This window comes from Sceloporus undulatus, chromosome 1, assembly GCF_019175285.1.
Source record: "Sceloporus undulatus isolate JIND9_A2432 ecotype Alabama chromosome 1, SceUnd_v1.1, whole genome shotgun sequence".
Lineage (NCBI taxonomy): Eukaryota > Metazoa > Chordata > Lepidosauria > Squamata > Phrynosomatidae > Sceloporus > Sceloporus undulatus.
Window position 1 is genome coordinate 356,018,119 of NC_056522.1, and position 12,481 is coordinate 356,030,599.

General features: G+C 39.5%; 1 protein-coding gene across 5 annotated transcripts in view; it reads left to right on the forward strand.

Moving 5' to 3' along the window:
- Positions 1-11,885, forward strand: part of BDKRB2 (bradykinin receptor B2) — a 37,093-nt gene extending 25,208 nt beyond the window's left edge. For 4 of the 5 annotated variants that reach the window (XM_042444889.1, XM_042444891.1, XM_042444892.1 and 1 more), the window contains one exon: positions 10,274-11,885. In XM_042444889.1, coding sequence (XP_042300823.1) covers positions 10,293-11,417 — 1,125 coding nt within the window. In that variant the 5' untranslated portion in view covers positions 10,274-10,292 and the 3' untranslated portion in view covers positions 11,418-11,885. Of the gene's footprint in view, positions 1-8,905; positions 9,084-10,273 lie in introns of all 5 variants that reach the window. The other variant, XM_042444890.1, reaches the window with a different exon arrangement.
- Positions 11,886-12,481: the final 596 nt, after the last annotated feature.

Genomic DNA, 12,481 nt, shown 5'->3' on the forward strand with positions numbered 1-12,481 from the left:
GGGGTAGGAACGGGAATCTATACAAATCACAATTCACTAGGGGCAAGAAAAAGACAATATATTGCACTAATCCGGGGTCGAAAAACAAGAACAAGGAGCAGAGAAAGAACACTATTACCTAGAGTGAAAACAAATTAATTTTTATTATACAGTACATAATTCAAATTATACAATTCACATTTCATAATATGCTTTTCTTCCCCTCTCCCCCTCCCAAAAATAGCATTGAGGGAAATACATTCCAATCAAGTTAATCATTATCGGAGATGTGGAAAATATCATTAATTATATTTGTTTACTTCTTCATACCTCATTTTACCTTCCACTTTCTTAATCACAATTTCCTATTTATCTTTCCATGATTCTTTATTACTTTCCCCAATATATTTAAGTCCTCTTTCCCTAAGGAAATCAAATAATATGTATTTTTATATATTTAAACAAATAAGACTTATTCCAATTTGATTTGTTTTTCCATCCACAAGCAATCACTCCATGAGCAGCTTTTAGAAATTGTTTTATTACATATCTTTGATTACTATTTAATCTTAATTCCCCTAAATTGAGAGTTAGACAACTTTCTTTGCTTAATTGTATCTCTATCCCTATTATTATATTTATCTATTTCTTAACCTCTGTCCAAAATTCTTGAACAAATGGGCATTCCCACCACATGTGTATGTAAATTCCCTTAGCTACGCATCCATGCCAACATTTTGATGGAAATTTATCATTTATAAATGCTAATTGATGTGGCGTCCTGTACCATTGTCCAACCATTTTCATTTGTTGTTCTTTTACATTTGTATTTTTAAAATTAACAATTTCTTGTAGCCAAATTTTAATTTTGTCTGTATCAATTAATAAGTCTTTTTCCCAGTTCATTGTCAGTGCCTCTACCATTCTGAATTGGGTTGTTCGCATAAAATGTCCTGAAATGATCTGTAGGAGATGTGGATCGCATTTCCATCATGTTTTGGGGCCACCTTATCCAATTTAGGCCCAAGCGAAGCCTTTTTTGAAACGGAAAGTGACTTTTACTCACTTTTGGTTGTTTAAAAAAAGACCTCTCCTGAGCCTAAAATGGCACAGACTGGCCCAACAATGTGGTGAAAATACCCCTTGTTCTCTGAATATAGGCAGCGTAGTGTAGTGGTTTGAGAGTTGGACTGATTCTAGAGACCATGGTTCGAATCCTGACTTGGGAATTTATCACACAAAGGAGATCAGGAGTTTATCCCATGAATATCCTGGAAAAATCACGTAATTACGTGAAACAATTTCACACGATATCGCACAAAACCCACCATTAAAGTGGTCACAAAGAAGCATTAAAACACATCTTTTTACTTACATGATTTCAGCAACAATGCATTTTCGATATTGCTTTATTTGCGCAATTGCATGTGATAATCATTTGCACAATTACCATTTCTACTTTATTTGTGGGATGTCTTAAACACACTCTAATCTCTCTCTAATGCCAAATTAGCCCCAGTGTGATAAACTCCTTGGCCATGTAAACCCTCAGCCTCAGAGAATGGGAATGGCAAACCCTCTCTGAAGAAACGTGCCAAGAAAACCTCATGATAGGTTTACCTATCGTGTGTGTGTGTGTGTGTGTGTGTGTGTGTGTGTTTGTGTAGATGGATAGACAGACAGTCAGGAATCTCTGCAGCATGGGGACTGCAGTCCTCCAGGTCTCCTAGGGAGTTAATGCAGCCCATAGCCTTCTATGGTTGTCTATCCCTGTGCTAGGCATTCCCAGATGTGGCTACCCAGCTTCAGCAAGGCAGCTCTTGTGTACACATGTTTATATGACTGAGATGTCCAATCCAATTTTTCCCTCATAAGCACCTATTCACACCTGGTGATTGAGTTTATCTGAGATGCCCTGAACTCATGCTGACAAGGGTCATGTTGTGATTTTGCACCATAAGCCACCCAATTCAGCAACTCAAGACACATTTCCTGTGCTGCTCCAAAGCTGCATGTGGCCACTGGAGTGTGTGATGGTTTCATAAATTTGTCCCTCTGTTTAATGTCTTCTTCATCTGCAAAGGGATGGCATTGCAAATGGCTGTGACTGTTTACATGCCTGGGTAAACTGTTTACTCGAGGGAGATGAGATGCAAACAAGCAGAAGAATCCTGTGCAGTTGTTGTTCACTTTTTAAACTGAGGAATAATTTACTGAGTAGGGTTAAAAAACACATTTGAAAGGTCAGATGAAGGCTTCCAAGAACACAGCAGGGGGATTACACTCACATATCTAAAAGATGAATACAAAGAAACCCCAGTAAATATCATTTAATGGGTGGCATAGCTAAATCAGAGCATGAAACCCTTTGGGGAAGAGGGATTACTGCTCCCAGAATTCCCCAGTGGCCATGCTGGCAGGATTTGGAGAGCTGTAGTTCCAAAAAGTGACATTTCTGAGTGCTGTGCTAAATACAGTTGGCCTTCCATATCCATGGATTCTGCATCGCGGATTCCACCATTGACGGCTTGAAAATATTCAACAATTAAAAGTATAGAAAAGAATAGAATAGAATCATAGAGCTGGAAAAGACCACAATGGTCATCCAGTCCAACCCCTGCCATGCAGAAATACACAATCAAAGAACTCCTGACAGATGGCCATCCAATTTAAAACCCTCCAAAGAAGGAGACTACACTACACTACAAGGCAGTGTATTCCACTATCAAACATCTCTTACCATCATGAAGTTCTTCCTAATGTTTAGATGGAACCTCTTTCCTGTAGTTTGAATCCATTGCTCCATGTCCTCTAGGAGATTATCATACTGGTTTTATGCCGTCGTTTTCCCGACCGGATAAACACGTTTTTAAGTTCAACTATGGATCTTACCGCATTCTCCCATCTGTAGCCCATTTGCAGCCCTTCTGTGACCCAAGCTTTTCAAGGATGGGAAAATCTCCCACACAACAAAAAGAAAGAAAGGCGATACAAACTGAGCTTGCCAGATTCTCTTGCCCTCCAATTAACCCACCCATTCTTATTCTACTCCAATCCTGACACACTTGTAGAAAATCCAGTTTTTCCTAAAACTGCAGAGTAAAAAGTGAGTTTTTAAAATTCATATTAAAGCCTAAAAGAAGCACTTAGACTGTGAAATAGGCCATACATCATGTGTTCCAACACAACTGGAAACAAACTGAGTATGAATTTTTTTCACCTGTGCAGACAACTCCTGAGTCTACTAGGAAGGACAAGATTCTACCCCTCTTTGCCTCTTCCCACTGCTGAGTTAACTGAGTGCAAATTACTTTTGCACTTTTTATTCAGTTTGCACCAATTAAAGTAAGCTGAGGACAAAAGAGAAGGAGAAGAGAGAAACTAGGACATTTTAAATGCAGCTGAAAAGCTGAAATGCATCTGAAACAGTGGACTGATAGAGAAGTCATCAAGATTGTCCCTACCAAATCAGGACAGTTGGAGGGCATGAACGAGAGACTGGAAATTGTACACACCTTGAACTGTTGTGCTGTTTAGCATTCCTGGAGTAACTTGGCCTGTCCTCTTTTTTCTGAATGGGTAAATGGTCTTTCTAAATGCTCGACTGAAATTTTAAGTTACTGCAAGGCTAAAAATTTGGGGACTTTTCACTGAGGAAGATTCTAATTGAGGATCAATAGCCTCATTTCTCCCCTCCTTGTCACCATATCCCTGCCCCACATTCTGTAGAGGGAGGTATTTTAAAGGTGGGCTTTTTTTTAGAAAAAGTAAAAATGCAGTGTTTGGGGATTGGGTGCAGTTCTTGGGTCCACTCCTTCCTTAGAAGGAAAAGCAAACAGCAGCTGAAAATATTGTGCAGCAAATTATATGCATGGTTAAGTATAGAGAGTAGAGTGGAGGAGAAAAAGAGGTTAATCTTCTGTATTTCATCTCTGGTCAAGGGTAGGCATTTCATCAGGTGCAGCATATTATATGGTATAAGGGTAAGAAATGTTGGCATTACTATGATTCTGTCGTCTGCACAGTACTCTGTAGCCTTCCCCATGCTTTGTATCCATCCTCTCTAGTGTGTTTTATAGCTCATTGTTTCCAACCATCTCTTTCTCTGCCTGTCATTTTTTAAGTGCCTGCTTTGACCGCATTGTAAGGCAGAGGCAGACATATCTGCAAAGGAGGCCCATAGTGCTGTGAGCACACTGAATTTTGAGATTTCTTTTTGGTTGACGTTGGCGTGTTGCATAGCAGCAAATGGAAAGTTGCTCTGATGCAGCCCCACAGCTGGCAGGTTCAGTTTATGCAGCTGCCACTGTTACTATCTCTTCTTATTTCCTCTTCAGTATTTCACAGAGGAAAACCAGTAGGGTTAAGCAACAAGAGGACTGAAATTATTTATGAGAAAGAATACACAAAACTACTGTCCAGCTCCCTTGATTTGCCAGGGATTGTCCCAGTTATTTTTTGTCATTCCACTTTTTCAGCTGTTTTTAAAATGTGCCTGCTTCTCTCTCCTACTAGTAGTTTCCTCCTTTGCCCTTGGGTTACCTCAATTGCTACAAACAGAGGATGCATCTACACTGGCCAAATAAAATAGCCTCACCAATTTTCAACTGCCCAAATGATCTACGGGATGATTGGGGATAAATCCAGGCCTCAGGGCTTTAATCCAGAGGGACAAAAGTAGGTACGGTATTTATCCCAGTTGTGAGCAGAAAATCCAGATACTCACATGAGTGTGTGACCTGCACTCCATAACAACATCGGTGTGAGGTGAGGGGGAAAAGTGAGGGGGGGCAGAGAAAAATCTGGAGTGGACACAACCACGTGGTCATACATACTGTGAGTTGTTTGACCAAAGTGTGTTCAGTGTGAACAGTTCTCCCAAACTCATCTTGGTGTGTGCAGACAAGCCTGTGGTGGCTGCAAATCAGGGTAACCCAAAAATAAACACATGCCATCATTTCAGGATAAAATGGAACCGCCTGCATTCCTTTGATTGATACAGAGTGATCTGAATTGATTTGGAAGCTTATTCACACTGAAGACTATGTGGATTGATGTGGATCCTTCAGGAAACTGGTATCAAATATCCCAGGTTAAGTGAGTTTTTTGATAGCCCCCTTCCCCCCCAAAAGTGCACTGAGTGCATTTGGGGCATGTGTGAACATCAAGGATTTAACCCAGATTCATCTCAGATTATTTTTGTAGTGTGAATGGGGCTAGTGGAATTGCTCCCTTCCCTATAGATTCAGGCAAAAATCAAAACTGCTGTAGCCTTTCCTGGGTTACTGTTCTTCGTCGTTAATAACTTTTGCCATCTTGATCATGTTGTGATGATGCTTGGCCACACATGCCTTAAGGACTAGTTTCATCTTTGAAATGTTGAAAGTATGTCATTTTAAGTAGAGAAACCATGGAATTTATGTACTAATTTTAGGAAAATCTAAAACCCAGTAGAAAAACCAAGATTAATAAATAAAAGAATCTGTGTGTATGCCTGCATGTACACAGCATGATTAGCCACAGAGATATTATATAATACATCATTATAAAACCAACGTGTCTTTATCAGACCAGCTCAAAATGACATCTTTCTCTCAGATCCACTGTCACTGCTTGAGCTCAGTGCTTACATGCACTCCCCTCTTCCCAATGAATGTTGTAGATCAGGTCAAATCCCAGTTTCCCCATAACAGAACACTGTCAGACTAACCTACTTCACAGTGTTGTTGCTAGGATAAAAACACGGGTGGGTGGATGGAGGAAGAAAAATATTTTATAATACTTTTAGTTCCAGGAGGTAAATGAAATGATAAGTTTATAATGCATGGTTTTCATAAGAAATCTGTGCATTCCAATAGCCTTTTAGAATGTCTCGGGGCACAATCCTGTACACATTTACCTGGGAGTAAGTCCCAGTGAATTCATTGGGGTTGACTTCAGAGCAGATATGTATGTGATTGTTTTGTTAATGTAAATGGAACACTGCCTTGCAGGGAGAAAAACCTCTCCCATTGTTGGCCCCACCTGCAAGTTACAGAGGTGTTTTTTTTCCTATGACACAGCCCTGGCACACATGCATGCAGATGTACATGGAGAGAGAGAGAGAAAAAATAGAAATGGAGTGGAGAAAAGAAAAGAAGTAAGATTTATGCAGATTTCAAAATCAAACAAAAAATCGAACAAAAATCAGAAGTGAAGGGAAGAGAAAAATATTTTAAATTAAGAATGCTTGTCTGAAATATTGAATTTATTATAAGGAACAGAGGTGGAAGGGGAAATTAAAATAAATCCAAGGAGGAGACCCAGTACATCTCTTAGATTGAGAGAAATCACAGTTCTGAAGATTCAAAGTTTAAGATCTTTTCAAGTTTATGATTCAAATGGTTTGGGGCATCAGACTGTGTTGCCTACCAGTACTGGTCAAACTCATGCTAGTCTTCAGGCAGAGATCCAACAAGAAGTGGTCACTAGCAGTAACAGAGTATATCCTCGACTATAAGTGAACCTCATGTACAAGCTGAACCTCATGTGTAAGGTTTGGGGGCCAAAAGTATAGATTTTGATGTGACCACTGGATAAATCAAGGGTAAAAGTTAAGGGCATGTAACAAAGAATGTAAAAGATGAAGCGAAGGAAATCAATGCCCAAAAACTTGTAAAATTCTAGCAGTCATAACTCTTTTTGCTCATACTAAAGTCTGCATGCATGAGAGAATAGAGAGGGGTCAGTGCTTCCAGGACAGATTACACTCTTGCCTTTCAGCAGAGGATGGTTCTTTTTTTATATAAGAGTTGAAGTGCAGTACCTACATTGACCTATGGATAAGTCAACTCAGTTTGTTTTGGGTCAATTTTTTTAATTAAAATTTCTAGACATATACATTAATATATACAATAGTCAAAATTGTAGCCCACTGATTCTAAAACTGTAAGGTGGGACCCCCACTGTTTGGGAGAGTTGCTCAACTGATGTGCAAAGCCTGGAGACCTTGATCTGTCCTCTTCCACTTCCCAAACAATTTTTTTTTCTCCTGGAGGGGAAGAGAAAGTTAAGGAGGATGCTTGGAGCCACTGCCTGAGGAAGAAGGAGGAGGGGGAAGAGGACTATTTCCTTATAAAATGTTAAAAATGAATATACATGAATGTGTGAATGAAAATTTGCACACTAAACAAACAAATTATTTTTATTAATATGCTCTGTTGAGTGGGAGGGGCATGACATCCACATGTAGAAGTAAAGGGGGTCATAAGTGCAAAAAGTATGAGAACCACTACTGTAGCTGGAAGCATATGGCACTATAACAAGGCTGGTGTAGGCCATGGTGACAGGGAGAAAAAGGTTACAGACACAGTAGCATGAAAGAAAGAAGGCTGTTTTGAACTGGAACTGGCTGCAAGTTCAGGCCTACACAAGACTTCATTTAGTACCCAAAAGTGACACACATCACTGCTATAAGATAAGGTACCAGAGATGCAGGAGGTGGCCTACAGCAGTGTTTCTCAGTCTGTCTGATGCAAGGGACAAAACATCATCAATAATAATAATAATAATAATAATAATAATAATAATAATAATTTGTATTACGCTTAATGTTGAGGAATCCAAGGGGATTACAGCAGTAAAACTAGATACAGTTAAAAGAGAAATGCATTAAAAATTCCAAGTTCCCCACCCCTCCTCCCTGTCATAAAAACATAATTAAACACTAAAAAGAGATTAAACCAAGAAGAAAAGGGGCTGGCACTTTGTTTGTGCCCATTATCTATAATTGCATTTTTGCTTTCCTGGAAACTCAGCAGGGACTGGCAGCCAATAGTTCAGGGACTGGCACAAGTCCAGAAACCACCAATCAGAGTAGCATTTGACTACAGCAGACAAAGCATTCCAGTCCTTTAATTGATAGGTTCTGGTACCCTGAACAACAACCCACACTGCACATCCTCACATCTGGATAATGGGTCCCCTGGGCTGGGAGGCACCCTATTCACTGGCAGGGAAAGGCAACCAGAAGATGTAACCCCCAGATTGTACAAGGCAGAACCAGAGATAATTGAACTGTGCAGGTGTGAACTTTCTCCCATACTAATAGCTATCAAAACAGTACAAACAAGCTGACAAGTTTGTACACTTGGGCTGTTCCCTGACTGGAAGAGCTCTCAAGGATCTGGTATCCCTGACTGGGCAGACTAAAGCATACATTCTGCAGCAGTGCCTACCAAATACAAAATAACAATTTCATGCCAGTGAACAGCTGTTAACATTTGACTTCATGGTCCCGTGCAAAAAGGAAGACAGGATATTGTTGTTTGTTTGTTTGTTTGTTTGTTCAATACATATCCTGCTTTTTTCCTGGGATCCCAAACAGCTTAAAATAATTTAAAATTAGTTTAGCTAAAATCTTATTTTACAAAAGTTTTTTAAAAACAACAACAACAACAACGATTCTACTGAAAAGTGCATGGTTAAAAACAGTTTAAGTACGTTACAACATAATTGAAAATAAAGGATATTTTCAGGATAGAATATAGGATAGAAATTAGATAATAAAGGATTATTAAATTAAATTAGATTAGATTAATGATACAGGATAGAAATTATAGAAAAAAGAATAAAATTTGAACAGGATGCTAACAAAGATTGTAGAAGCTATCTGCTGGTGGCAGGGGGCAACCCTCCTAATACTGGTAATGGAGAAATGGGCTGCTTAAAGGGAATAAATTTCATCTGCTTTCCCTTGGCACCACAACGCAAGCCTGGGAAAAGGGCAACGGCTCAAGTTGGGTCCTAACTGGGTACCAGCCTGTTAAGTTTCCACTTCCTCTCTACCAATATGATTTCTTTGCTGTCTCACTGAACAACAGCCTGAGCCATATTTCCTCCTTCAGTGGTTAACAACTTTTCATTCTCCATTTGTTTTGGATTTCAGCTCCCAGAAGCCCCAGTCCACTTTTGCAAGAGTCAGAAAAAATGGGAGCTGATGTCCAAATTATCTGGAGGACCAAAGACTGGGAACCACAGTTTGGCTGCCATGTTTCATTTCTTTAACAAGCCTGGCTGCAACACTTGTGTTGATGCTGTCTGACTTCCCCAGCCACTGTGGGAAGGTATAGTTATGTACTAAATAATGAACTCATTAATAATGGGAACATATAAAGGGCAAGAGAGCCAGCATGGTGTAGTGGTCTAAGCAATGGACTAAAACTCTGGAGACCAGGGTTGGCATCTAAAGTCATACTCTCTCAGCCTCAGAAGAAGACAAAGGCAAACTCACTCTGAACAAACCTTGCCAAGAAAACTCTGTGACAGGTTCACCAGGTGACAGAGTGTCTTGGAGGTATTACGGAAATCAGAACAAACTAATAGTATTAAATGTTGCCAAGAAAAAACCAAAAGTTGGAAATGGCTTGAAGGTACACGGTAACAAATATTGAAGGGGTTTCTTGATGGCTGCTCCTAGACTGAAAAATACCCTTCCAAAGGAGTCTAGTCTAGTCCCTTTAATCTGTCCCTCTAGCAGGCAGAAAACTTATAATGTTTTAGTCATTGCTTTTGTCAATAACATTGGATTGCTGTTACACTTACCAGATTAAAAATGGGAGAAGGTTCCTTTACTTTTAATGGTTGTGTAGAAGAGGGAATTTCCACAGATACTGTTTGTCACACATCCAGGTAACAAGCAACATCTCCCAAAATTTCCTCTTCTACAATAACCATCAAAGGTAGAGGAGTTTTCTCCAGTTTTCAAAGTGTCAGTTGCATTATAACACTTACTAGTTTATTACATTAACACTTCGTAATCTTCAGAACATCTTGCAGTTCTTTAGTTTTCGTACAATCCTACAAGATCAGTCTAAGAGTGAATAAGTTGCCCAAAAGATACACAGTATGAAATCCTTGAGCAGTGAAACCCAGCACTATTATCAGCTCCACTTTGGCTTCATAAGTAGAAGAAGCGAGATGTTTCTCATGCATACATACTCATTTCTTGTAGTGGACCTAGCTAAATTTTTGTTTTGTTTTGTTTTCTGTAATATCTCCAAGACATAGCCATGTTAGGCTGGAATATTAATATGCAAAGGGATCTGGTAGCTCCTTTGAGACTAACTGTGTTACAACTTCTTTCATTCTTTCATCCCTTTGCACCTGTCAATATAGTTTGCCTTTTTCTTTGCTTCCTCTAAATCCTTCTGTTTGCAAACTGATGTCCAGCACATGGTTTACATTGTGTATTTAACTTCAGCAAATTATGATGAGTAGTTGTCTAAAGCCATTCTTTTTTTAAATTATTTTTCAGCACTGAAACAGCTTCCATCATGGATGAAAATGGTACAGCCCTTTACAGTGTTACAGCCAGCTGGAAATCTGAGACGACTCAGTCCATGCCATTAAACACAACAACAAACAACTCCTGCCTTTGGCCAAAAGAATGGCAGTGGCTATTAGATATCCAACCAGTATTCCTCTGGTTTCTTGCCATCGTGGGAGCAGTTGAGAACCTGTTTGTCCTCAGCGTGTTGTGCTTCCACAAGAGCCGTTGCACGGTGGCTGAAATTTACTTAGCAAACTTAGCTGCAGCTGACCTTCTGTTACTCTGTGGTTTACCTTTCTGGGCAGTCAATATAACCAGTAATTTTCAATGGCCATTTGGGCTCCCCCTTTGTAAAGCCATTAACACTATCCTGTATATGAACTTATACTCTAGCATTTACTTCTTGGTAATGGTGAGCATTGATCGCTACTTGGCCTTAGTGAAAACCATGTCACTTGGGCGTATGCGCCGACCATGGTGTGCCAAATTAAACTGCTTCATCATTTGGGTCTCTGCACTATTCCTATGTTCTCCTGCTCTGATATTCAGGTCCCTAAAATATGTGCCTGAGTATAACATCACAGCATGCATGCTGGATTACCCATCCTTGGACCAGTGGGTAGTGATTACAAACACTTTGCTTAACACAGTGGGCTTTTTGATGCCCCTCTGTGTCATCATCTACTGTACAATTCAGATCATCCAAGCTTTACAAAAAAATGAATTCCAAAATATCAAAGCTATTCAGACTGAGAAAAAAGCCACCATCCTGGTCCTTTCAGTCCTTTTACTATTTATCATCTGCTGGCTCCCTTTTCAGATCACCACATTCTTGGAGACATTAAGACAAATAGATATTCTTCCAGGTTGTGCCAATGAGCAAGCCCTTGATGTGGCTACACAGATTGCTACCTATTGCAGTTTCAGCAACAGCTGCCTTAACCCAATAGTGTATGTCCTTGTGGGAAAACACTTCCGAAAAAAATCCAAAGAACTCTACAGTAGGATGATACGTCGGAGACCCAGCGCAGCACCATCTGTCCAAATAATGACTACCATGGAAACTATTCGGATGTCCTTCTCAGTGGAAAATCACAGGAAAAAGTCTGCTGTTAACTTGCCACGATAGCATCATTTGCATATTTCTGTTGAAAAAGGCAAAACTTTACATGTAGCAGTGGGTTGTAGATGTTTCCCCCACTTTGAAGAAAGTGGACTCATGCATTGCTGCTGAAATTTGGGGGAATCTCACATGAGTTGTAAAGTTTGCAAAGGCCAGGGGTGGGCAGAAAGTAGATCTGGATCAATTTGTTAATCTGTGGGTGCTTTGCAGTACATTGGCAAGGGTTTCTGCATTCCAGTTTTTATCAAATGCAGAATCAAACTGATTCCAACTCTGAGAATTATATTGCTAAGATGAAGAATGTATCAGATAATAGGCATAGATTTTGTGTGAAAAAAATGTGAGTTCTCCTATGTTATGGTACTCAAAAATGAGTCTTGAGCTTAGGCGTTAAATGTGTGTCTTTTGCACCAGAGTGCAGGTTCTGGTAAAAAAACAACAAGACAAAGTTAATCCAGCAACACTTGCCCCCAGTGTTTCAGAAGTTGAGTCTAAGGGTTTCTATAGTCTTGCTTTATATGAAGATGGAGAAAAGAAGAAGTATATAAATCAGGAATATAAAATATCAAATTCTCTTGGCTGTAAAGCAAAATATCTCCTTTACTCCAAAATAGGCCAGTACATTCATAAATCTAAAGTACCGTAGGTATATAGTGGACCCTTCCCATATACAGGGGTTTGGTTTCACCATCACTGCATGGATGAGAAAAACATAAGATGGTCATGCCCCATATTATTCAATATGTGCATGTCTGCATCAGTATGTCCATAGGTGCATGCTGCCATTGAATAATATGGACCATGGTGATCCACAAATGTTCGAATTCATAGATTGCTAGCTCACCATTGAGGCAGGCCCATTATACACACAAAGACAAATGTAAGAGCATGTATTGTGGTGGATTATAAAATATATTTTCTATAAAATAAACTTCTAGAATTATAAGTCAAGCATTCACTTTATTTATGGAGTAGATTGGGAGAAAGCCCATTGCTTCAGGCAGAGAACAAACAAGTAAAACAGCTATATAGACTGAACTCTTAATCAAAGAGGCTAAGGGCCCTATCAC